Source organism: Tachysurus fulvidraco, chromosome 17 (genome assembly GCF_022655615.1).
Source record: "Tachysurus fulvidraco isolate hzauxx_2018 chromosome 17, HZAU_PFXX_2.0, whole genome shotgun sequence".
Classification (NCBI taxonomy): domain Eukaryota; kingdom Metazoa; phylum Chordata; class Actinopteri; order Siluriformes; family Bagridae; genus Tachysurus; species Tachysurus fulvidraco.
Window position 1 is genome coordinate 24577470 of NC_062534.1, and position 26500 is coordinate 24603969.

At 44.5% G+C, this 26500-nt stretch overlaps 3 protein-coding genes and 3 long non-coding RNA genes across 7 annotated transcripts; all 6 read right to left on the bottom strand.

Moving 5' to 3' along the window:
* Window positions 1-1984: 1984 nt before the first annotated feature.
* On the bottom strand, window positions 1985-3001 carry LOC125139252 (regakine-1-like). The gene is made up of 3 exons (XM_047802565.1): window positions 2904-3001; window positions 2449-2575; window positions 1985-2311 (listed from the first exon to the last, which is right to left on the bottom strand). Exons 1-3 carry the CDS (start codon window positions 2965-2967, stop codon window positions 2239-2241), a joined length of 264 nt encoding a protein of 87 aa, XP_047658521.1. The 5' UTR covers window positions 2968-3001; the 3' UTR covers window positions 1985-2238.
* A 1171-nt stretch (window positions 3002-4172) lies between these two features.
* LOC113656600 (C-C motif chemokine 18-like) lies at window positions 4173-15454 on the bottom strand. 2 transcript variants are annotated; one of them, XM_047802567.1, is made up of 3 exons: window positions 15351-15454; window positions 4427-4541; window positions 4173-4329 (listed from the first exon to the last, which is right to left on the bottom strand). In XM_047802567.1, exons 1-3 carry the CDS (start codon window positions 15412-15414, stop codon window positions 4260-4262), a joined length of 249 nt encoding a protein of 82 aa, XP_047658523.1. In that variant the 5' UTR covers window positions 15415-15454; the 3' UTR covers window positions 4173-4259. The 2 variants fall into 2 exon arrangements, with proteins under 2 accessions (XP_047658523.1, XP_027023716.1); XM_027167915.2 differs by lacking the exon at window positions 15351-15454 and adding an exon at window positions 4995-5153.
* LOC125139253 lies at window positions 9850-10976 on the bottom strand. The gene is made up of 3 exons (XR_007138330.1): window positions 10869-10976; window positions 10109-10223; window positions 9850-9993 (listed from the first exon to the last, which is right to left on the bottom strand). It is a non-coding gene; the product is annotated as an uncharacterized LOC125139253 (long non-coding RNA).
* Window positions 14391-15022, bottom strand: LOC125139255. Its single transcript, XR_007138332.1, has 2 exons — window positions 14896-15022; window positions 14391-14756 (listed from the first exon to the last, which is right to left on the bottom strand). It is a non-coding gene; the product is annotated as an uncharacterized LOC125139255 (long non-coding RNA).
* A 1164-nt stretch (window positions 15455-16618) lies between the features above and the next one.
* Window positions 16619-17604, bottom strand: LOC113656599 (C-C motif chemokine 18-like). The gene is made up of 3 exons (XM_027167914.2): window positions 17446-17604; window positions 16872-16986; window positions 16619-16774 (listed from the first exon to the last, which is right to left on the bottom strand). Exons 1-3 carry the CDS (start codon window positions 17507-17509, stop codon window positions 16705-16707), a joined length of 249 nt encoding a protein of 82 aa, XP_027023715.1. The 5' UTR covers window positions 17510-17604; the 3' UTR covers window positions 16619-16704.
* Window positions 17605-22447: 4843 nt separating this feature from the next.
* Window positions 22448-23555, bottom strand: LOC113656603. The gene is made up of 3 exons (XR_003443935.2): window positions 23448-23555; window positions 22688-22802; window positions 22448-22572 (listed from the first exon to the last, which is right to left on the bottom strand). It is a non-coding gene; the product is annotated as an uncharacterized LOC113656603 (long non-coding RNA).
* Window positions 23556-26500: the final 2945 nt, after the last annotated feature.

Here is a 26500-nt window from a genome sequence, read left to right on the forward strand (position 1 = left end):
TTGAGCAGCTTCTGGCACTCTTTTTACTCTTTCTGATCCTGAAACTTTTTCCTCATTACCCTTGGACTCAGCCACAGATACTTTCCTCTCATCTCTTTCAACTATGCGACGTACATAAGTGCTTTAATCTCTAACATTGAATACATTAATGCTGGTTCACTAGGTTACATACTTAAGATACCATGAGTTTAAAACATTTGTTCAAAGTTACAATGAAAAAGTGTCAAAGGTTTTTTTTTTTTTTAATGCAAAAAATAAGGAAAGAAGTGCTAGTTGAAGTGTTTCCTGAATAAGTAGGTCTTCAACCGCAGCTTGAAAATAGCCAGTGACTCAGCTATCCGGACCACCTTGGTGCCAGAACAGAGAAGAGGCCATTTTTGTCCACACAGACTGCTCAGGTACTTGTTCAGTCTCTTGTTATTTCTAGACTGGATTACTGCAATGCTCTGCTGGCAGGTCTACCTATGAACGCAATTTGTCCTCTGCAAATGATCCAAAATGCAGCTGCATGGCTTGTTTTCAACCTGCCAAATCTCTTGCATACCACCCCGCTGCTGCGATCCCTCCACTGGCTTCCGGTAACTGTATGCATCAGATTTAAAACACTGATGCTGGCCTACAAAGCCAAAAATGGACCAGCTCCCTCTTAACTCAAAGCCCTGCACCCCACAACCTCCGATCTACCAGCACTGCTCGACTGGTTCCACCATCTCTCAGGGTAAAAGGCAAGTATTCTACAAGTCTCTTCTCTGTTTTGGCACCAAGGTGGTGGAATGAACTTTCGGACAGCTGAGTCACTGGCTATTTTCATACGGCGGTTGAAGACCTACTTATTCAGAAAGCACTTCAACTAGAACTTCTTTCCCTATTTTTTGCATTTATATATATATATATATATATATATATATATATATATATATATATATATATATATATATATATATATATGTATGTATAAAAAACCTTTGAAACCTTTTCATTGTGACTTAGAACAATGTTTTAAACGCACTGTATCTTAAGTATGTAACCTAGTGAACCAGCATTAATGTATCCAGTGATAGATATTTAAGCAGTTATCTACGTCTCTCTGGACAAGGGCATCTTCCAAATGCTGTAAATGTAAATGTAAATGTAAACTGGGATGTCTGGATGTTGTCTCCTTACCACCTTCACAAGTTGCTCAGGTTTGCAGACTGTGGAGTGGTGGGACGTTTTACATCCCAGGAAGCCCTCATGTCTGTGTCACCTTCTGGCTCTAGCCTTTAAGGTATGCTGCCATAGCTAGTCATAGCCCGAGTCCCTGTCTGCACTTTATACTTATTTTACATTGTCCATCACCTGATTACAATCATACCTAACACTCCAACCTCCCCCCACCAAAATCTGTCCTTCAAATGGCTTAAAAATGATCACCAACCAAACCCATGTTTGCTATTAACACTAAGCACTGTATTGCTTTCTTTTTCCATTCTGGTATTCTCGCATTGTATTTTTTTTTTGCATAACGATCCATACAGCATTTAATTATTATTAATTCCCAGTGTATTTCCCCATTTGGTCACCTGTTCCCAGTTCCCACCCACCAGCCTGCTCTCCCCATCACACTTTAGCTAAATTGTCTTCTTCTGAGACACAGGAAACCAACCAACCACAATTGTTTTTGATCTGCTGCTCATGTTGCATCACAGTACAGCAAAACACACTCAGATAGAAAGCAGTCATGAGATCATGAGCCTGTGATTGTCAGTTTTCACTGTGATTAACAGGGCACACAGGGTATAATCCCTCCCTCCCTGTCGGTTTGCTCAGTTTGGTTCCCTTGGACTTTGCTCCTGACCTGTTTGATGGCTACCATATGGTTGGGATTTAAATTCACAGTCTTCCTTAAAATCATTTAAAGTTTTATTTTTAGACATTTTCTCACATCACAATAAAATCTTTGTGTTAATAAATCATGCAATTCAGTCTGTGGTGCAATGATAACTTTATTTGAATCTGCACTGCATTAAGCAACAATAACAACATTAAGCATCATAATAAATGGTTGACAAATGTGGTGAAGAAATGGCTAAGCTTAAACTTTAGTAAATAAGTGTGTGTTTCTTTGTGTATGTGTGTGATTGTGTGCATGCGTGCATTCATGTGTGTGTGTGTGTGTGTGTGTGTGTGTGTGTGTGTGTGTGTGAGTGTGTGTGTGTTAATGTATCTGTTTGTTGCAGTGTGATTTGAGCTGCAGCCTTAAGGTGTAACGCGTTGTCCATTGATGATGACTTCACGAACACACAGATTGGGATATTTAGGAGTAGTAACACTGAAACACACAAAAACACAGACAGACACACACACACACACACACATCAGTACAATTTCCTCTACTCTCATCTCATTTAGAAATCATTTTTTGATATAATAAATCATGTAATAAAACAGTGATTGTCAGATACTCACATGAAACCTTTCTGTGGACAGTGTGAGCCTGTCGGATTAACCTGCAGGATTTGTTTGGGAGGAATTTTTCCAATGAAGTAGCTGAAACAGCAAGGCTCGACTTCTCCCATAACTTTCATAGCTTCTACTGAGTGAGAGACAGATCAGGTTTTTCAGTCCAATTTAATCAAAACACAATAAAATGCACATCAGAAAAATGAATTAATCCTTCAGTTAATGATTACAAATAATCTAAATGTGTGATAAAATTCCCAGTGAATGTAGGTGTGTATACATCAAATCTATCTCAATACATTGTGTGTGTGTGTGTGTGTGTGTGTGTGTGTGTGTGTGTGTGTGTGTGTGTGTGTGTGTGTGTGTGTGTGTGTGTGTGTGTGTGTATACAAACTATTTTTAGCTCTACTATATAATTAATTGTATCTTATTGTTCATAAAAAACTGTGTAATAAACTCACAGTTAGCATCTGAGTAGAGCGCCATGATCAGGACGAAGCCCAGGACCAGAAACACACGATTCATGTTGATGTTCTCAGCAGGTGAGTGATGCTCTGATCTCTTTTCTCTCTCTACAACCTAATTTGATTAAATCTTTCCTACTAACAGCAGATTTGGCTCCTCCTCTATACATCTACATGAATCCCTTCATTTCACCGCATCAGTGACTGTGCTAAAGATCTAGAACATACATAGATTTCCCTATACGATCTCTAACTCAAGCTATGACACACATCACCCCCATCTTATCGTCACTGCATTGTCTCCCATGCAGTCAAGTTTCACATTGACTATAAAATACTGTTATTAACCTATAAAGCATTTAATGGTCTCGCGCCACAGTACCTGAGTTATTTTTTGTTTTGTTTTCTATGATCTGTCATGCCTACTTTGATCAAAAGGTGCAGGATATTTGGTAGTATCTCAAGTACAAAAGTCTCCAGCAGGAGGCAGAGCTTTTTCTTACAGAACCCCACAGTTATGGAACAGACTTCAATTAGTGTTTGGGACTCAGACACAGTCTCAGTGTTTAAGTCCAGGCTAAAAACACATTTGTTTAGTTTAGCTTTTTATGAATAGATTCCATAGGTAAAGGAGCAGATCTGGGGGGGTTCATGGGCATTGAGTGTTTGGTGAACTGGGGTGTCTGGATGTTGTCTCCTTACCATCCTCACAATTTGCGCAGGTTTGCAGACTATGGAGCGGTGGGACGCTTTACATCCCAGGAAGCCCTCATGTCTGTGCCACCTTCTGGTTCTAGCCTTTTAGTTATAATGTCATAGCTAGTATTATCCGAGTCTCTGTCTGCACTTTATACATAATTTACATTGTCCATCACCTGATTACAGTCATACCTAACAACCCCCCCCCCTCCTCTCTCTACCAAAAACTCTCCTACAAATGGCTAAAAAATGATCAGCAACCAATTCCCAGTTTGTCATTAACTCACTAAGCACTGTATTGCTTTCCATATGGTTGCGATTTGAACTCACAATCTTCCTTAAAATCTTTTAACGTTTTATTTTTAGACATTTTCTCACTTCACAATAAAATCTTTGTGTTAATAAATCATGCAGTTCACTCAGTGGTGCCATAATAACTTTATTTGAATCTGCACTGCATTAAGCAACAATAACAACATTAAGCATCATAATAAATGGTGAAGAAATGGCTTTTTATAAAGGTTTTATTTCATGAAGCCTCTGTGTGTGTGTGTGTGTGTGTGTGTGTGTGTGTGTGTGTGTGTGTGTGTGTGTGTGTGTGTGTGTGTGTGTGTGTGTGTGTGCGTGTGCGTGTGTTGCATCTCAGTTGCAGCATTAAGATTCTTCTTGCTCTAAGACGGCGACTTCACGAACACACAGGCCGGACATTCTAGGAGTAGTAATACTGAAACACACAAACACACACATCAACACAATCTCATTACTCTCCTCTTATTTAGAAATAGATGTAATTTCATGTTTTTTCATTGTCAGATACTCACATGAAGCCTTGCTCTGGACAGTGTGATCCAGTCTTTTTAACATTCAAGATGTTTTTGGAAGGAATATTGCCATTGAAGAAGGTGAAACAGCAGTCCTCAGGGTTCGGGCCCATAGCTAAAAACAAACAAGGTTCAGACAAAGTGTAAAATTTATTTATTTTAGTCAAAAAGAAATTCCATTCAGGGAACATAACCTTCTTAAAGTATTATTATTATTATTATTATTATTATTATTATTATTATTATTATTATTATTATGAGTAGTAATGATAATAAAATACTTCTACTGAATAATAAACTGTAATGCATGTTTGATTATTGATTAATCATTATTCTAATTCTATCATTATCAAAATGTCAGGCAAAATTAATTTTTAGAGTTTTTTTATATTAAAAAGTATATACATTTTTTTTTAATTTTTAGAATTTTTTTGACTCTTACACTAAATGTGCAAAGTGATTTCGACTGTATACTTTTAATGCTCCTCATAAACAGGATGCAGTTTTATTTTTCAATTTACACAACTAATGTTGTACAGCTTCATTTAAAATTGTGTAATAAACTCACGGGTAGCGTCTGAGTAGAGCGCCATGATCAGGACGAAGCCCAGGACCAGAAACAGACGATTCATCTTGATGTTCTCAGCAGGTGTGTGAAGCTCGGTTATCTTCTCTGTCTCTCTAACAGCAAATTTGCCTGCATTAAGTTTAGTGGCTCGTTTTTATAATAGAAAGTCAGAGTTTCCCCTCCCCCTGTTAGACATGCCCCCTCATTTCTTCACTTCCTCCAGTCGAGCTGAAGATGGATTACAAAGATAAATCAAAACAACCGATCCATCGCACATCCTTTAAACATGTAACATACAATTTCGAACCTATAAACATTTACGACTATAAAAATAATTCATTACATGTGTAAATACTTACACACAGAAGTGTGAGACACAATTTAATGGATAGCTATAAGTGTTTAAAACAGAAGTCTGGCGTGTAGACAAACAGAAGTTATTTGGCTTTGTTGCAAGAGAGAAACCTTTCACATGACAAACTTGTGAAAATTAAGACATTCAGAATCCAAGAATTCAGTCTTCTTCTTGATAATCTTTGGGTGTGTAATGATTGTGTGATCTTCAGTTCATTTTGATAATTCAGTACTGAATGTCACTGAGGCTTCTACATACAGTTACAGATGGACAAGACAGAATTTAGAAATTTTAGGTTTTCTTTAACAGGACACAGACACGAACTTGACACAAAGGTCACAGATAGTAAACGCCTGGTGAAGCAGGTGAAGGTCGAGGCCCGTCTTACCTCAATGAGCATTTTAGCTTCTGTGAATCTAATGCAATACAGTGTAGTCATGGAAGGATGCTGTGATCCTGTGACAGGATTGTTTCTACACCGCTCTCTGGATCATAACCATTCAACAGAACACACTCGACTCTGTTCTGGCACCGAGGCGGTATGTGAAGAAAAGAATTCCGCTGTAATGTATATTGGCGATAATAAAGGCTTCTGTTCTATTCTATCTTCCGAACAGTCGAGTCACTGACTATCTTTAAACGACGGGTGAAGACCTTCATCTTCCTGAAACACTTAAACTAGCACTTTTATTTTATTTTTTTATGTGTATATTAAAATAAAAAACCCTGAACCAGTTTTTAGTTGATTGTATCCTAACACTGTAATCTACAGTAGTGAACTAGTGTTAATGTATTCATCCATAGAGACTTACAAGCACTTTTTACATTATTCGGGATAAAGAGGTTTTGGAGGGAAAAACTAGCAGGGTCACTAACAACTGATTTTTTTTCTAAACAGTATAACAGTGATGATGATGATGATGATGATGATGATGATGATGATGATCTTTAGCTATTATTTTTCATCTCATACTGAGATGTTGCTGTATACTGTATGCCTGCCCATTGCTGGATGTGGAACTGCCTTAGAATTGAAGAACTAGGCTTTTTGGCTTTTATCACTGAATTGTCAGGACACAAAACTTCACAGAATCGTCACTATTTCAACAATTACACACATTTTCACATCCTGTTTATGTGGAGCGTCGGCCATAAGAATCCCTGTAAATGAGCTTTACCACAGAAACAATTATTAATAATGTTTCTTTATTATTTATTAATCACCACTTCTGACCAATCAGACTTAAAAAGTATTAAAAACTTTATTGGCAGATAGCTTTGTGTGTGTGTGTGTGTGTGTGTGTGTGTGTGTGTGTGTGTGTGTGTGTGTGTGTGTAATGTGTCTGTCTGTGTTTTCCCCTTGTTTCTGTCTGCCGTCTCTCCCTGATGTTAATTGTTGACCCCGCCCACCTATCTGTTACCATGGACACTAATTACATTCATTCTCTTCCCCAGGTGTTTTGTCTTAGTCCTTGTCTGTCTCTGTTTTGTGATTGGTTCTCGTTCACCATATATACTCTGTCTGTTCACTTCAATGTGGTTGGTCGTGTTGGTCTGTGCATGTCCGTGTTCCCATTTCCTGTTTGTTCCGCGTTGCCTGCCTGCCTGCCTGTTTGTTTGTGTTTTGTTTATTAAAAACCTTAAACTGCGTTTGGATCCTCACCCGCTTTTGTTTCACCGTGTCACATCGTGACAGAACGACCAACCCCACATGGATCCAGCAGAACTCCTGTTTTGCCTACGTCAGGAGGACGCCCCAGTTGAGGAGTACACGGAGGTATTCTTGGACCTGTGCAACGAGGTCAACTTCGATGAGAAGGCGCTCAAAGACATTTTTAAGCACGGACTAAGGGAGATCCTGCGGTATTTGATGCCGTCTACCAGAGAAATAAAGACATTCTCGGAGTTCGTCAACTTGGCGTTGCTCCTGGACGGGTCCACGCTGAGCGTGAGCACTGTAGAGACGGAAGCCGGCCGTAAGTATTTTTTGGGGGGGGGCAGCAAGCATCGGGATCCGTGGGCCACAGAGTGGAATCAGCCACGGACGCCCGAATGCTCCACAGTGCCTCCGCCCAGACCAGTCCCGTGCACATCCGTGATTGAGCCAGTTCCCATGGCTACCGTACCGGCGAGCTCGGCTGAGGTCCGTGCTAACCGGCTGGTCTCCAAACTGGCGGATACCCCGATGAGGTCGGCTCGGGCGGCCGGCATTCCTAAGCCGCCAGCTGGACCAGCCGGGTTGCCGGGACCAGCCGGGTCGCCGGAACCGACCGGGTCGACGGAACCTGCCGGGTCGACGGAACCTGCCGAACCGACCGGGTCGACGGAACCTGCCGAACCGACCGGGTCGACGGAACCGACCGGGTCGACGGAACCTGCCGTACCGACCGGGTCGACGGAACCGACCGGGTCGACGGAACCTGCCGAACCGACTGGGTTGACGGAACCGACCGGGTCGATGGAACCTGCCGAACCTGCCAAGCCGACCGGGTCGACGGAACCGACCGGGTCGACGGAACCTGCCGGGTCGATGGAACCTGCCGAACCGACCGGGTCGACGGAACCTGCAGGGTCGACGGAACCTGCAGGGTCGACGGAACCTGCCGAACCGACCGGGTCGACGGAACCTGCAGGGTCGACGGAACCTGCTGAACCGACCGGGTCGACGGAACCTGCCGAACCGACTGGGTTGACGGAACCGACCGGGTCGATGGAACCTGCCGAACCTGCCGAGCCGACCGGGTCGACGGAACCGACCGGGTCGACGGAACCTGCCGGGTCGATGGAACCTGCCGAACCGACCGGGTCGACGGAACCTGCAGGGTCGACGGAACCTGCCGGGTCGATGGAACCTGCCGAACCGACCAGGTCGACGGAACCTGCAGGGTCGACGGAACCTGCTGAACCGACCGGGTCGACGGAACCTGCCGAACCGACCAGGTCAACGGAACCGACCGGGTCGATGGAACCTGCCGAACCTGCCGAGCCGACCGGGTCGACGGAACCGACCGGGTCGATGGAACCTGCCGAGCCGACCGGGTCGACGGAACCGACCGGGTCGACGGAACCTGCCGGGTCGATGGAACCTGCCGAACCGACCGGGTCGACGGAACCGGCCGAGCTGACGGAACCAGCCGAATCGGCCGGGTCGACCGAAATGACTGAGTCAGAGGACGCGGTCGACGTCATGACACCCAAACTACCTGAACTCTCTGCCTGGCCTGAACCTATGCATGTTTCTGTTTTCCTGTGTTTTGCTTCGCTGGACTTGCCAGCCCTTCTACCTCCTGTCCCTGTTCATAGGCCCAAAGCACCACCCTGGCTGCCAACTCCGTTCCGGCCTCCGGCTCCGCCTCCAGCACCACCCTGGTCTCCGGTCCTGCTCTGGTCTCTGGCTCCGCCTCCAGCACCACCCTGGTCCCCGGTCCTGCTCTGGTCTCTGGCTCCGCCTCCAGCACCACCCTGGTCTCCGGTCCTGCTCTGGTCTCTGGCTCTGCCTCCGGCGCCGCCCTGGCCTCCTGTTCTCCCGGCGCCGCCCCGGCCTCCTGTTCTCCCGGCGCCGCCCCGGCCTCCTGTTCTCCCGGCGCCGCCCCGGCCTCCTGTTCTCCCGGCGCCGCCCCGGCCTCCTGTTCTCCCGGCGCCGCCCCGGCCTCCTGTTCTCCCGGCGCCGCCCCGGCCTCCTGCTCTGCCGGCGCCGCCCCGGCCTCCTGCTCTGCCGGCGCCGCCCCGGCCTCCGGCTCTGCCGGCGCCGCCCCGGCCTCCGGCTCTGCATCCGGCGCCGCCCTGGCCTCCTGCTCTGCCGGCGCCGCCCCGGCCTCCGGCTCTGCCGGCGCCGCCCCGGCCTCCGGCTCTGCCGGCGCCGCCCCGGCCTCCGGCTCGGCTGGCGCCGCTCCGGCCTCCTGCTCGGCAGGCGCCACCACTGCACGAACCCGACCCGCCCTCCCCCCCTGGTTGCGCCTTCGCACCACCCGCCTGAACTGGGTTTTGTGGACTTGGGAGCGTCTGGAAGCCGCTCGTAGGGGGGGGGCTCTGTAATGTGTCTGTCTGTGTTTTCCCCTTGTTTCTGTCTGCCGTCTCTCCCTGATGTTAATTGTTGACCCCGTCCACCTATCTGTTACCATGGACACTAATTACATTCATTCTCTTCCCCAGGTGTTTTGTCTTAGTCCTTGTCTGTCTCTGTTTTGTGATTGGTTCTCGTTCACCATATATACTCTGTCTGTTCACTTCAATGTGGTTGGTCGTGTTGGTGTGTGCATGTCCGTGTTCCCGTTGCCTGTTTGTTCCGCGTTGCCTGCCTGTTTGTTTGTGTTTTGTTTATTAAAAACCTTAAACTGCGTTTGGATCCTCACCCGCTTTTGTTTCACCGTGTCACATCGTGACAGTGTGTGTGTGTGTGTGTGTGTGTGTGTGTGTGTGTGTGTGTGTTGTTACACAGGGTTACACGGTGCTATTTAAAATAAATTAATCAGTCATTAATTAATAGTTTCATTTTATAAAATTGTTATATCATTATTGCATTTTTATTCATTAAGCATCAACAGTTTGTTCCATTAATAAAGTTTGTTCGATTCGATTTTAGTAGTTTTCATTTATTTTTGGGGGTTTTCCAGGACACACACATCCCTCTTAAGCATCTTAACACTGAAACACACAGAGAGACAAACACACAGATCAGCCGAGTCTTATAACAGATCATTCAGAGTGAAATGAGTTAAAGAGTAACGCATGTCTTTAACGTCTACAGGCTGAAACTCACATGAAGCCTTGCTTTGAACAGCGTGAGTCTGTCTTCATCACTTTCAGGATTCCTTTAGGATTAATTATTTTTTCTTGGAAATTGAAACAGCACGGTCTGGTATCAAAGCTATGAGCTGAGTGAGAAACACACAAGATTAACAGCTCAGTTAATCAAAAATAATATATAGTAATGATCCGAATTGATAAACACTTATCATACCATGTCGTATATTTGATCTGTTTTGTTCTTCAAGTGATTCGTCCTTTATTTATTTCACTTGAGGGACATTTAATCATCATGCTACTAGTAATTTAAATTCAATGTAAATATTATAAAATATAATATATTTATTATTTAAATATATAAAAAATATGTAAATAATAAATGTTTTTATTTCATAAGTATAATTAATTACTTTATTATTAATTAATTTATAAATTATTATTTATATTACTTTATGCTCATAGTGTATTGATTATACATTAACTACAATTCTTTAAATGTTACTCATTAAATCTTTTTATGAATATATACAAACAAAAAATTTTTTTATTCTTTGTATGTTTGTATATTTAATTATATATGTGTAAATTAAATTAATATATATACATTATTTATTTTTTTATTCAATATATTCATATATGAAGAAAAGGTAGGTGTGACTGAAAAGGGAATGTTAAAAACAAACTAGCATCAAATACTCACTTAATTGTAAATACAGCTCTTAATAAACATCAGAGTAAATACCCCATGGTGTGTAGCTACATAAAATACTCACGGATTGCACTAGAGTAAAGTGCCATGATGATGACGAGGCCCAAGCAAAAAGTCACAGAGCTGCTCTTCATGTTCTCAGGAGGTGTTAAATGATCTGCTCTGTTCTTTCTCATTTGACCAGATGCTATGGATCTATTGACGGTAATGGAAATAAAGGGCAAAAGGTCTTGCGAGATGGTCTGGAGCGGTCTAGTGGTGGGGAGTGGATCCAATGGGCAGGTGGTAGGATTGCAGGACTGGATGAGTTGTAAAATCTCTTCTGCTGCCACAGTTGAGAAATGTGACAACGAAGGTGTAGTGGAATCCATACTCTGAGATGTAAGTGCAGTCGGGACGCTTCTCAACTCATTCACCTTCACACTCAACAGCTACATCCCCACACACAAAGGAGGCAATGTCCTGGACCTGGTTTTCACCTGTCCTTCTCCAGCTACAGACGTGACTGCTACCCCACTACACATCCCACTACACCCTCTGGCTCTTACTCGCCGCAACCTTCACTCTCCCCCCTTTTTCTGCAGCTTCTGGCACTCTTTCTTCCCTTCCTGATCCTGAGTCTTTTTCCTCATTACCCTTGGACTCAGCCACAGATACTTTCCTATCATCTCTTTCCTCAACTATGGACTCCCTCTGCCCTATGTTCACTAAACCCAAGAAAACATCTTGTTCTGCTCCTTGGCTTTCAGATGTGCTGGGCAACAATTGAAGAGAGCTAAGATCATCAACAAGAAAGTGGAAGAAATCACAACTTGATGCAGATCTTGATTTTTACCGAACACTTCTTGTCAAGTTCTCCTCAGATGTGACTTCTGCCAAGACTTCCTTCTACAAGGAAAACCTTGAAGCTTCCTCACATGACCCTCGGAAATTCCACAACATCATCTCTTCTCTACTCAACCCCCCGGCTCCACCTTCTTCATCCTCCCTGGCCTCAAGAAGACTTTGCTTCTTTCTACCAGGAGAAGATTGAGGAAATCTGCAGGACCTTCACTTCTGCCCCAACTGCACATAAATTTCACAGTCTGGATTTCCCTACTCCTTTGTTGTCACGTTTCTCAACTGTAGCGGCAGAAATGATTTTATAACTCATCCATTCTTGCAATCCTACCACCTGCCCATTGGATCCACTCCCTTCCACTATGCTCAAGACCATCTCGCAAGACTTTCTGCCCTTCTTTACCACTATCATCAATAGATCCATAGCATCTGGGAAGGTACCAACTCTCTCTCTCACAGAACAACCTCCAAGATCCCAACCAGTCTGGCTTTAAAGCAGCTCATTCCACAGAGACAGCCCTTTTGGATGTCTCTGAAAACCTACAGTACATGTTGCTAGATCAGCCAAACTGTTATCCGTCCTTATCCTCCTTGACCTTTCAGCAGCGTTTGATACGGTCAACCACAAGACTCTCTTATCCACCCTCAAGAGTCTTGGGATTTGCGGATCACCTTGGGAATGGTTTGCTTCCTACCTGGATTGTTGCCCATATCAGGTAACATGGAGGGGAGTGACATCTGCTCCACGCAGACTCTCCACTGGTGTCCCACAGGGCTCAGTACTTTATCTTCATCTTTTCTCCCTGTATACTCACTCTCTTGGTGAAGTTATTTCATCACATGGGTTGTCTTACCACTGCTATGCTGATGATACACAATTTATCTTCTCTTTCCCACCCTCAGATGCCACAGCTTCTGACCGGATCTCAGCATGTCTGGCAGAAATTTCATCATGGATGACTGCTCATCGGTTAAAGCTCAATCCTAGCAAAACTGAACTGCTGATCATCAGGTGATTCATCCTCAGGTCATGAAATTGCTATATCCCTGCACAACTATCTGATCTCCTCTTCAGCCCCAGCTCACAACCTTGGGGTAACCGTGGACAATCAACTGTCCTTTTTCTCTCATGTTGCTAATGTGACATATCGCTTTCTTCTCTACAACATTAGAAAGATTCTGCCATTTTTGTCCACACAGGCTGCTCAGGTACTTTTTCAGTCTCTTGTCATTTCAAGACTGGATTATTGCAATGCACTGCTTGCAGGTCTACCTCTGAACACAATTTGTTCTCTGCAAATGATCCAAAATGCAGCTGCATGGCTTGTTTTCAACCTGCCAAATCTCTTGCATACCACCCCGCTGCTGCAATCCCTCCACTGGCTTCCGGTAGCTGCAAGCATCAGATTTAAAACACTGATGCTGGCCTACAAAGCCAAAAACGGACCAGCTCCTTCTTACCTCAAAGCCCTCATCGCTCCTCACACTGCACCCCGCACTCTCCGATCTACCAGCACTGCTCGACTGGTTCCACCATCTCTCAGGGTAAGAGGCAAGTATACTACAAGACTCTTCTCTGTTTTGGCACCAAGGTGGTGGAATGAACTTCCCCTAGGGGTCCGGACAGCTGAGTCACTGGCTATTTTCATACGGCGGTTGAAGACCTACTTATTCCTACTTATACACTTCAACTAGCACTTCTTTCCCTATTTGTTGCATTTATATATATATATATATATAAACCTTTGAAACCTTTTCATTGTGACTTAGAACAATGTTTTAAACGCATTGTATCTTAAGTATGTAACCTAGTGAACCAGCATTAATGTATCCAGTGATAGATATTTAAGCAGTTATCTACGTCTCTCTGGACAAGGGCATCTTCCAAATGCTGTAAATGTAAATGTAAATGTAAACTGGGATGTCTGGATATTGTCTCCTTACCACCTTCACAAGTTGCTCAGGTTTGCAGACTGTGGAGTGGTGGGACGTTTTACATCCCAGGAAGCCCTCATGTCTGTGTCACCTTCTGGCTCTAGCCTTTAAGGTATGCTGCCATAGCTAGTCATAGCCCGAGTCCCTGTCTGCACTTTATACTTATTTTACATTGTCCATCACCTGATTACAATCATACCTAACACTCCAACCTCCCCCCACCAAAATCTGTCCTTCAAATGGCTTAAAAATGATCACCAACCAAACCCATGTTTGCTATTAACACTAAGCACTGTATTGCTTTCTTTTTCCATTCTGGTATTCTCGCATTGTACTTTTTTTTTTGCATAACGATCCATACAGCATTTAATTATTATTCCCAGTGTATTTCCCCATTTGGTCACCTGTTCCCAGTTCCCACCCACCAGCCTGCTCTCCCCATCACACTTTAGCTAAATTGTCTTCTTCTGAGACACAGGAAACCAACCAACCACAATTGTTTTTGATCTGCTGCTCATGTTGCATCACAGTACAGCAAAACACCCTCAGATAGAAAGCAGTCATGAGATCATGAGCCTGTGATTGTCAGTTTTCACTGTGATTAACAGGGCACACAGGGTATAATCCCTCCCTCCCTGTCAGTTTGCTCAGTTTGGTTCCCTTGGCCTTTGCTCCTGACCTGTTTGATGGCTACCATATGGTTGGGATTTAAATTCACAGTCTTCCTTAAAATCATTTAAAGTTTTATTTTTAGACATTTTCTCACATCACAATAAAATCTTTGTGTTAATAAATCATGCAATTCAGTCTGTGGTGCAATGATAACTTTATTTGAATCTGCACTGCATTAAGCAACAATAACAACATTAAGCATCATAATAAATGGTTGACAAATGCGGTGAAGAAATGGCTAAGCTTAAACTTTAGTAAATAAGTGTGTGTTTCTGTGTGTATGTGTGTGATTGTGTGCATGCGTGCATTCATGTGTGTGTGTGTGTGTGTGTGTGTGTGTGTGTGTGTGTGTGTGTGTGTGTGTGTGTGTGTGTGTGTGAGTGTGTGTGTGTTAATGTATCTGTTTGTTGCAGTGTGATTTGAGCTGCAGCCTTAAGGTGTAATGCGTTGTCCATTGATGATGACTTCACGAACACACAGATTGGGATATTTAGGAGTAGTAACACTGAAACACACAAAAACACAGACAGACACACACACACACACACACACATCAGTACAATTTCCTCTACTCTCATCTCATTTAGAAATCATTTTTTGATATAATAAATCATGTAATAAAACAGTGATTGTCAGATACTCACATGAAACCTTTCTGTGGACAGTGTGAGCCTGTCGGATTAACCTGCAGGATTTGTTTGGGAGGAATTTTTCCAATGAAGTAGCTGAAACAGCAAGGCTCGACTTCTCCCATAACTTTCATAGCTTCTACTGAGTGAGAGACAGATCAGGTTTTTCAGTCCAATTTAATCAAAACACAATAAAATGCACATCAGAAAAATGAATTAATCCTTCAGTTAATGATTACAAATAATCTAAATGTGTGATAAAATTCCCAGTGAATGTAGGTGTGTATACATCAAATCTATCTCAATACATTGTGTGTGTGTGTGTGTGTGTGTGTGTGTGTGTGTGTGTGTGTGTGTGTGTGTGTGTGTGTGTGTGTGTGTGTGTGTGTGTGTGTATACAAACTATTTTTAGCTCTACTATATAATTAATTGTATCTTATTGTTCATAAAAAACTGTGTAATAAACTCACAGTTAGCATCTGAGTAGAGCGCCATGATCAGGACGAAGCCCAGGACCAGAAACACACGATTCATCTTGATGTTCTCAGCAGGTGAGTGATGCTCTGATCTCTTTTCTCTCTCTACAACCTAATTTGATTAAATCTTTCCTACTAACAGCAGATTTGGCTCCTCCTCTATACATCTACATGAATCTCTTTATTTCACCGCATCAGTGACTGTGCTAAAGATCTAGAACATACATAGATTTCCCTATACGATCTCTAACTCAAGCTATGACACACATCACCCCCATCTTATCGTCACTGCATTGTCTCCCATGCAGTCAAGTTTCACATTGACTATAAAATACTGTTATTAACCTATAAAGCATTTAATGGTCTCGCGCCACAGTACCTGAGTTATTTTTTGTTTTGTTTTCTATGATCTGTCATGCCTACTTTGATCAAAAGGTGCAGGATATTTGGTAGTATCTCAAGTACAAAAGTCTCCAGCAGGAGGCAGAGCTTTTTCTTACAGAACCCCACAGTTATGGAACAGACTTCAATTAGTGTTTGGGACTCAGACACAGTCTCAGTGTTTAAGTCCAGGCTAAAAACACATTTGTTTAGTTTAGCTTTTTATGAATAGATTCCATAGGTAAAGGAGCAGATCTGGGGGGGTTCATGGGCATTGAGTGTTTGGTGAACTGGGGTGTCTGGATGTTGTCTCCTTACCATCCTCACAATTTGCGCAGGTTTGCAGACTATGGAGCGGTGGGACGCTTTACATCCCAGGAAGCCCTCATGTCTGTGCCACCTTCTGGTTCTAGCCTTTTAGTTATAATGTCATAGCTAGTATTATCCGAGTCTCTGTCTGCACTTTATACATAATTTACATTGTCCATCACCTGATTACAGTCATACCTAACAACCCCCCCCCCCCTCCTCTCTCTACCAAAAACTCTCCTACAAATGGCTAAAAAATGATCAGCAACCAATTCCCAGTTTGTCATTAACTCACTAAGCACTGTATTGCTTTCCATATGGTTGCGATTTGAACTCACAATCTTCCTTAAAATCTTTTAACGTTTTATTTTTAGACATTTTCTCACTTCACAATAAAATCTTTGTGTTAATAAATCATGCAGTTCACTCAGTGGTGCCATAATAACTTTATTTGAATCTGCACTGCATTAAGCAACAATAACAACATTAAGCATCATAATAAATGGTGAAGAAATGGCTTTTTATAAAGGTTTTATTTCATGAAGCCTCTGTGTGTGTGTGTGTGTGTGTGTGTGTGTGTGTGTGTGTGTGTGTGTGTGTGTGTGTGTGTGTGTGTGTGTGTGTGTGCGTGTGCGTGTGTTGCATCTCAGTTGCAGCATTAAGATTCTTCTTGCTCTAAGACGGCGACTTCACGAACACACAGGCCGGACATTCTAGGAGTAGTAATACTGAAACACACAAACACACACATCAACACAATCTCATTACTCTCCTCTTATTTAGAAATAGATGTAATTTCATGTTTTTTCATTGTCAGATACTCACATGAAGCCTTGCTCTGGACAGTGTGATCCAGTCTTTTTAACATTCAAGATGTTTTTGGAAGGAATATTGCCATTGAAGAAGGTGAAACAGCAGTCCTCAGGGTTCGGGCCCATAGCTAAAAACAAACAAGGTTCAGACAAAGTGTAAAATTTATTTATTTTAGTCAAAAAGAAATTCCATTCAGGGAACATAACCTTCTTAAAGTATTATTATTATTATTATTATTATTATTATTATTATTATTATTATTATTATTATTATTATGAGTAGTAATGATAATAAAATACTTCTACTGAATAATAAACTGTAATGCATGTTTGATTATTGATTAATCATTATTCTAATTCTATCATTATCAAAATGTCAGGCAAAATTAATTTTTAGAGTTTTTTTATATTAAAAAGTATATACATTTTTTTTTAATTTTTAGAATTTTTTTGACTCTTACACTAAATGTGCAAAGTGATTTCGACTGTATACTTTTAATGCTCCTCATAAACAGGATGCAGTTTTATTTTTCAATTTACACAACTAATGTTGTACAGCTTCATTTAAAATTGTGTAATAAACTCACGGGTAGCGTCTGAGTAGAGCGCCATGATCAGGACGAAGCCCAGGACCAGAAACAGACGATTCATCTTGATGTTCTCAGCAGGTGTGTGAAGCTCGGTTATCTTCTCTGTCTCTCTAACAGCAAATTTGCCTGCATTAAGTTTAGTGGCTCGTTTTTATAATAGAAAGTCAGAGTTTCCCCTCCCCCTGTTAGACATGCCCCCTCATTTCTTCACTTCCTCCAGTCGAGCTGAAGATGGATTACAAAGATAAATCAAAACAACCGATCCATCGCACATCCTTTAAACATGTAACATACAATTTCGAACCTATAAACATTTACGACTATAAAAATAATTCATTACATGTGTAAATACTTACACACAGAAGTGTGAGACACAATTTAATGGATAGCTATAAGTGTTTAAAACAGAAGTCTGGCGTGTAGACAAACAGAAGTTATTTGGCTTTGTTGCAAGAGAGAAACCTTTCACATGACAAACTTGTGAAAATTAAGACATTCAGAATCCAAGAATTCAGTCTTCTTCTTGATAATCTTTGGGTGTGTAATGATTGTGTGATCTTCAGTTCATTTTGATAATTCAGTACTGAATGTCACTGAGGCTTCTACATACAGTTACAGATGGACAAGACAGAATTTAGAAATTTTAGGTTTTCTTTAACAGGACACAGACACGAACTTGACACAAAGGTCACAGATAGTAAACGCCTGGTGAAGCAGGTGAAGGTCGAGGCCCGTCTTACCTCAATGAGCATTTTAGCTTCTGTGAATCTAATGCAATACAGTGTAGTCATGGAAGGATGCTGTGATCCTGTGACAGGATTGTTTCTACACCGCTCTCTGGATCATAACCATTCAACAGAACACACTCGACTCTGTTCTGGCACCGAGGCGGTATGTGAAGAAAAGAATTCCGCTGTAATGTATATTGGCGATAATAAAGGCTTCTGTTCTATTCTATCTTCCGAACAGTCGAGTCACTGACTATCTTTAAACGACGGGTGAAGACCTTCATCTTCCTGAAACACTTAAACTAGCACTTTTATTTTATTTTTTTATGTGTATATTAAAATAAAAAACCCTGAACCAGTTTTTAGTTGATTGTATCCTAACACTGTAATCTACAGTAGTGAACTAGTGTTAATGTATTCATCCATAGAGACTTACAAGCACTTTTTACATTATTCGGGATAAAGAAGTTTTGGAGGGAAAAACTAGCAGGGTCACTAACAACTGATTTTTTTTCTAAACAGTATAACAGTGATGATGATGATGATGATGATGATGATGATGATGATGATGATGATGATGATGATGATGATCTTTAGCTATTATTTTTCATCTCATACTGAGATGTTGCTGTATACTGTATGCCTGCCCATTGCTGGATGTGGAACTGCCTTAGAATTGAAGAACTAGGCTTTTTGGCTTTTATCACTGAATTGTCAGGACACAAAACTTCACAGAATCGTCACTATTTCAACAATTACACACATTTTCACATCCTGTTTATGTGGAGCGTCGGCCATAAGAATCCCTGTAAATGAGCTTTACCACAGAAACAATTATTAATAATGTTTCTTTATTATTTATTAATCACCACTTCTGACCAATCAGACTTAAAAAGTATTAAAAACTTTATTGGCAGATAGCTTTGTGTGTGTGTGTGTGTGTGTGTGTGTGTGTGTGTGTGTGTGTGTGTGTGTGTGTAATGTGTCTGTCTGTGTTTTCCCCTTGTTTCTGTCTGCCGTCTCTCCCTGATGTTAATTGTTGACCCCGCCCACCTATCTGTTACCATGGACACTAATTACATTCATTCTCTTCCCCAGGTGTTTTGTCTTAGTCCTTGTCTGTCTCTGTTTTGTGATTGGTTCTCGTTCACCATATATACTCTGTCTGTTCACTTCAATGTGGTTGGTCGTGTTGGTCTGTGCATGTCCGTGTTCCCATTTCCTGTTTGTTCCGCGTTGCCTGCCTGCCTGCCTGTTTGTTTGTGTTTTGTTTATTAAAAACCTTAAACTGCGTTTGGATCCTCACCCGCTTTTGTTTCACCGTGTCACATCGTGACAGAACGACCAACCCCACATGGATCCAGCAGAACTCCTGTTTTGCCTACGTCAGGAGGACGCCCCAGTTGAGGAGTACACGGAGGTATTCTTGGACCTGTGCAACGAGGTCAACTTCGATGAGAAGGCGCTCAAAGACATTTTTAAGCACGGACTAAGGGAGATCCTGCGGTATTTGATGCCGTCTACCAGAGAAATAAAGACATTCTCGGAGTTCGTCAACTTGGCGTTGCTCCTGGACGGGTCCACGCTGAGCGTGAGCACTGTAGAGACGGAAGCCGGCCGTAAGTATTTTTTGGGGGGGGGCAGCAAGCATCGGGATCCGTGGGCCACAGAGTGGAATCAGCCACGGACGCCCGAATGCTCCACAGTGCCTCCGCCCAGACCAGTCCCGTGCACATCCGTGATTGAGCCAGTTCCCATGGCTACCGTACCGGCGAGCTCGGCTGAGGTCCGTGCTAACCGGCTGGTCTCCAAACTGGCGGATACCCCGATGAGGTCGGCTCGGGCGGCCGGCATTCCTAAGCCGCCAGCTGGACCAGCCGGGTTGCCGGGACCAGCCGGGTCGCCGGAACCGACCGGGTCGACGGAACCTGCCGGGTCGACGGAACCTGCCGAACCGACCGGGTCGACGGAACCTGCCGAACCGACCGGGTCGACGGAACCGACCGGGTCGACGGAACCTGCCGTACCGACCGGGTCGACGGAACCGACCGGGTCGACGGAACCTGCCGAACCGACTGGGTTGACGGAACCGACCGGGTCGATGGAACCTGCCGAACCTGCCAAGCCGACCGGGTCGACGGAACCGACCGGGTCGACGGAACCTGCCGGGTCGATGGAACCTGCCGAACCGACCGGGTCGACGGAACCTGCAGGGTCGACGGAACCTGCAGGGTCGACGGAACCTGCCGAACCGACCGGGTCGACGGAACCTGCAGGGTCGACGGAACCTGCTGAACCGACCGGGTCGACGGAACCTGCCGAACCGACTGGGTTGACGGAACCGACCGGGTCGATGGAACCTGCCGAACCTGCCGAGCCGACCGGGTCGACGGAACCGACCGGGTCGACGGAACCTGCCGGGTCGATGGAACCTGCCGAACCGACCGGGTCGACGGAACCTGCAGGGTCGACGGAACCTGCCGGGTCGATGGAACCTGCCGAACCGACCAGGTCGACGGAACCTGCAGGGTCGACGGAACCTGCTGAACCGACCGGGTCGACGGAACCTGCCGAACCGACCAGGTCAACGGAACCGACCGGGTCGATGGAACCTGCCGAACCTGCCGAGCCGACCGGGTCGACGGAACCGACCGGGTCGATGGAACCTGCCGAGCCGACCGGGTCGACGGAACCGACCGGGTCGACGGAACCTGCCGGGTCGATGGAACCTGCCGAACCGACCGGGTCGACGGAACCGGCCGAGCTGACGGAACCAGCCGAATCGGCCGGGTCGACCGAAATGACTGAGTCAGAGGACGCGGTCGACGTCATGACACCCAAACTACCTGAACTCTCTGCCTGGCCTGAACCTATGCATGTTTCTGTTTTCCTGTGTTTTGCTTCGCTGGACTTGCCAGCCCTTCTACCTCCTGTCCCTGTTCATAGGCCCAAAGCACCACCCTGGCTGCCAACTCCGTTCCGGCCTCCGGCTCCGCCTCCAGCACCACCCTGGTCTCCGGTCCTGCTCTGGTCTCTGGCTCCGCCTCCAGCACCACCCTGGTCCCCGGTCCTGCTCTGGTCTCTGGCTCCGCCTCCAGCACCACCCTGGTCTCCGGTCCTGCTCTGGTCTCTGGCTCTGCCTCCGGCGCCGCCCTGGCCTCCTGTTCTCCCGGCGCCGCCCCGGCCTCCTGTTCTCCCGGCGCCGCCCCGGCCTCCTGTTCTCCCGGCGCCGCCCCGGCCTCCTGTTCTCCCGGCGCCGCCCCGGCCTCCTGTTCTCCCGGCGCCGCCCCGGCCTCCTGCTCTGCCGGCGCCGCCCCGGCCTCCGGCTCTGCCGGCGCCTCCCCGGACTCCGGCTCTGCCGGCGCCGCCCCGGCCTCCGGCTCTGCCGGCGCCGCCCCGGCCTCCTGCTCTGCCGGCGCCGCCCCGGCCTCCTGCTCTGCCGGCGCCGCCCCGGCCTCCGGCTCTGCCGGCGCCGCCCCGGCCTCCGGCTCTGCCGGCGCCGCCCCGGCCTCCGGCTCTGCCGGCGCCGCCCCGGCCTCCGGCTCTGCCGGCGCCGCCCCGGCCTCCGGCTCTGCCGGCGCCGCCCCGGCCTCCGGCTCTGCCGGCGCCGCCCCGGCCTCCGGCTCGGCTGGCGCCGCTCCGGCCTCCTGCTCGGCGGGCGCCACCACTGCACGAACCCGACCCGCCCTCCCACCCTGGTTGCGCCTTCGCACCACCCGCCTGAACTGGGTTTTGTGGACTTGGGAGCGTCTGGAAGCCGCTCGTAGGGGGGGGGCTCTGTAATGTGTCTGTCTGTGTTTTCCCCTTGTTTCTGTCTGCCGTCTCTCCCTGATGTTAATTGTTGACCCCGTCCACCTATCTGTTACCATGGACACTAATTACATTCATTCTCTTCCCCAGGTGTTTTGTCTTAGTCCTTGTCTGTCTCTGTTTTGTGATTGGTTCTCGTTCACCATATATACTCTGTCTGTTCACTTCAATGTGGTTGGTCGTGTTGGTGTGTGCATGTCCGTGTTCCCGTTGCCTGTTTGTTCCGCGTTGCCTGCCTGTTTGTTTGTGTTTTGTTTATTAAAAACCTTAAACTGCGTTTGGATCCTCACCCGCTTTTGTTTCACCGTGTCACATCGTGACAGTGTGTGTGTGTGTGTGTGTGTGTGTGTGTGTGTGTGTGTGTGTGTGTTGTTACACAGGGTTACACGGTGCTATTTAAAATAAATTAATCAGTCATTAATTAATAGTTTCATTTTATAAAATTGTTATATCATTATTGCATTTTTATTCATTAAGCATCAACAGTTTGTTCCATTAATAAAGTTTGTTCGATTCGATTTTAGTAGTTTTCATTTATTTTTGGGGGTTTTCCAGGACACACACATCCCTCTTAAGCATCTTAACACTGAAACACACAGAGAGACAAACACACAGATCAGCCGAGTCTTATAACAGATCATTCAGAGTGAAATGAGTTAAAGAGTAACGCATGTCTTTAACGTCTACAGGCTGAAACTCACATGAAGCCTTGCTTTGAACAGCGTGAGTCTGTCTTCATCACTTTCAGGATTCCTTTAGGATTAATTATTTTTTCTTGGAAATTGAAACAGCACGGTCTGGTATCAAAGCTATGAGCTGAGTGAGAAACACACAAGATTAACAGCTCAGTTAATCAAAAATAATATATAGTAATGATCCGAATTGATAAACACTTATCATACCATGTCGTATATTTGATCTGTTTTGTTCTTCAAGTGATTCGTCCTTTATTTATTTCACTTGAGGGACATTTAATCATCATGCTACTAGTAATTTAAATTCAATGTAAATATTATAAAATATAATATATTTATTATTTAAATATATAAAAAATATGTAAATAATAAATGTTTTTATTTCATAAGTATAATTAATTACTTTATTATTAATTAATTTATAAATTATTATTTATATTACTTTATGCTCATAGTGTATTGATTATACATTAACTACAATTCTTTAAATGTTACTCATTAAATCTTTTTATGAATATATACAAACAAAAAATTTTTTTATTCTTTGTATGTTTGTATATTTAATTATATATGTGTAAATTAAATTAATATATATACATTATTTATTTTTTTATTCAATATATTCATATATGAAGAAAAGGTAGGTGTGACTGAAAAGGGAATGTTAAAAACAAACTAGCATCAAATACTCACTTAATTGTAAATACAGCTCTTAATAAACATCAGAGTAAATACCCCATGGTGTGTAGCTACATAAAATACTCACGGATTGCACTAGAGTAAAGTGCCATGATGATGACGAGGCCCAAGCAAAAAGTCACAGAGCTGCTCTTCATGTTCTCAGGAGGTGTTAAATGATCTGCTCTGTTCTTTCTCATTTGACCAGATGCTATGGATCTATTGACGGTAATGGAAATAAAGGGCAAAAGGTCTTGCGAGATGGTCTGGAGCGGTCTAGTGGTGGGGAGTGGATCCAATGGGCAGGTGGTAGGATTGCAGGACTGGATGAGTTGTAAAATCTCTTCTGCTGCCACAGTTGAGAAATGTGACAACGAAGGTGTAGTGGAATCCATACTCTGAGATGTAAGTGCAGTCGGGACGCTTCTCAACTCATTCACCTTCACACTCAACAGCTACATCCCCACACACAAAGGAGGCAATGTCCTGGACCTGGTTTTCACCTGTCCTTCTCCAGCTACAGACGTGACTGCTACCCCACTACACATCCCACTACACCCTCTGGCTCTTACTCGCCGCAACCTTCACTCTCCCCCCTTTTTCTGCAGCTTCTGGCACTCTTTCTTCCCTTCCTGATCCTGAGTCTTTTTCCTCATTACCCTTGGACTCAGCCACAGATACTTTCCTATCATCTCTTTCCTCAACTATGGACTCCCTCTGCCCTATGTTCACTAAACCCAAGAAAACATCTTGTTCTGCTCCTTGGCTTTCAGATGTGCTGGGCAACAATTGAAGAGAGCTAAGATCATCAACAAGAAAGTGGAAGAAATCACAACTTGATGCAGATCTTGATTTTTACCGAACACTTCTTGTCAAGTTCTCCTCAGATGTGACTTCTGCCAGACTTCCTTCTACAAGGAAAACCTTGAAGCTTCCTCACATGACCCTCGGAAATTCCACAACATCATCTCTTCTCTACTCAACCCCCCGGCTCCACCTTCTTCATCCTCCCTGGCCTCAAGAAGACTTTGCTTCTTTCTACCAGGAGAAGATTGAGGAAATCTGCAGGACCTTCACTTCTGCCCCAACTGCACATAAATTTCACAGTCTGGATTTCCCTACTCCTTTGTTGTCACGTTTCTCAACTGTAGCGGCAGAAATGATTTTATAACTCATCCATTCTTGCAATCCTACCACCTGCCCATTGGATCCACTCCCTTCCACTATGCTCAAGACCATCTCGCAAGACTTTCTGCCCTTCTTTACCACTATCATCAATAGATCCATAGCATCTGGGAAGGTACCAACTCTCTCTCTCACAGAACAACCTCCAAGATCCCAACCAGTCTGGCTTTAAAGCAGCTCATTCCACAGAGACAGCCCTTTTGGATGTCTCTGAAAACCTACAGTACATGTTGCTAGATCAGCCAAACTGTTATCCGTCCTTATCCTCCTTGACCTTTCAGCAGCGTTTGATACGGTCAACCACAAGACTCTCTTATCCACCCTCAAGAGTCTTGGGATTTGCGGATCACCTTGGGAATGGTTTGCTTCCTACCTGGATTGTTGCCCATATCAGGTAACATGGAGGGGAGTGACATCTGCTCCACGCAGACTCTCCACTGGTGTCCCACAGGGCTCAGTACTTTATCTTCATCTTTTCTCCCTGTATACTCACTCTCTTGGTGAAGTTATTTCATCACATGGGTTGTCTTACCACTGCTATGCTGATGATACACAATTTATCTTCTCTTTCCCACCCTCAGATGCCACAGCTTCTGACCGGATCTCAGCATGTCTGGCAGAAATTTCATCATGGATGACTGCTCATCGGTTAAAGCTCAATCCTAGCAAAACTGAACTGCTGATCATCAGGTGATTCATCCTCAGGTCATGAAATTGCTATATCCCTGCAGAACTATCTGATCTCCTCTTCAGCCCCAGCTCACAACCTTGGGGTAACCATGGACAATCAACTGTCCTTTTTCTCTCATGTTGCTAATGTGACATATCGCTTTCTTCTCTACAACATTAGAAAGATTCTGCCATTTTTGTCCACACAGGCTGCTCAGGTACTTTTTCAGTCTCTTGTCATTTCAAGACTGGATTATTGCAATGCACTGCTTGCAGGTCTACCTCTGAACACAATTTGTTCTCTGCAAATGATCCAAAATGCAGCTGCATGGCTTGTTTTCAACCTGCCAAATCTCTTGCATACCACCCCGCTGCTGCAATCCCTCCACTGGCTTCCGGTAGCTGCAAGCATCAGATTTCTACAGAGCAGAGGTCACATTTCCAGTAACCTCATCTACCCTCCTCTGTTGTGTAAATCTCAAACAGTGATGGTAGGTGGGCTCTGGAATTGCCAGTCTGCTTTAAAGAAAGCTGATTTTATCTCTGCTTTAACTTCCCATTACTCCTTTGATATTCTTGCGCTAACAGAAACCTGGATATTCCTACAGAACACGGCTACAACAGCTACTATATCCTTTGGGGACTGGACCCACCCACTTTTTAAGACCATTAATATTGGACCCACCCACTTTTACCATCTCTATTTAGCGCATATGGTTTTTTTTTTTATTACTTTTCAGAGCGCCACTAGTCGAATGTTAGGGATTAGCGCAGATCCGTGATGGATCTGCGCAGACTTGTGGCCATGTGCGTTTGTGTTTGTTTGTGTCACGTGATTGCCCCGTCTTCGTGTGCTCCTCCCCGGTCATCACACCTGCTCCCCATTGTGTGTGATTGTCCGTGTGTGTATATATGTGAGCCGCATTGCCTATGGCAGCGCGGCTTCATTAACATATTGTTAGTCCCCATGTGTTGTGGTTATTGTTTGTCTTCCTCCTGTATTAAACCCCTTTCATTTGAAGCTATCCTGCGTACGGGTCTGTCTCCAAGCCACCTCTGCCAGGGTCCTGACATCGAATCCATTCTGCTTGAGGAGTGCCCTAATAAATTCAACTCCATTCCGTGTTTTACCTACAGCATTGACCACGCTCCGACTTCCTGAAATCCATGGGCGTCAGAACCATTGTATGTGGGTGGTACAGGACACACACACTTTTTATTTACTTCCGACTCAAATGCTCGTGGTGGTTGATTAATGAACAGCAAACATCATAGACTATTGCTTGA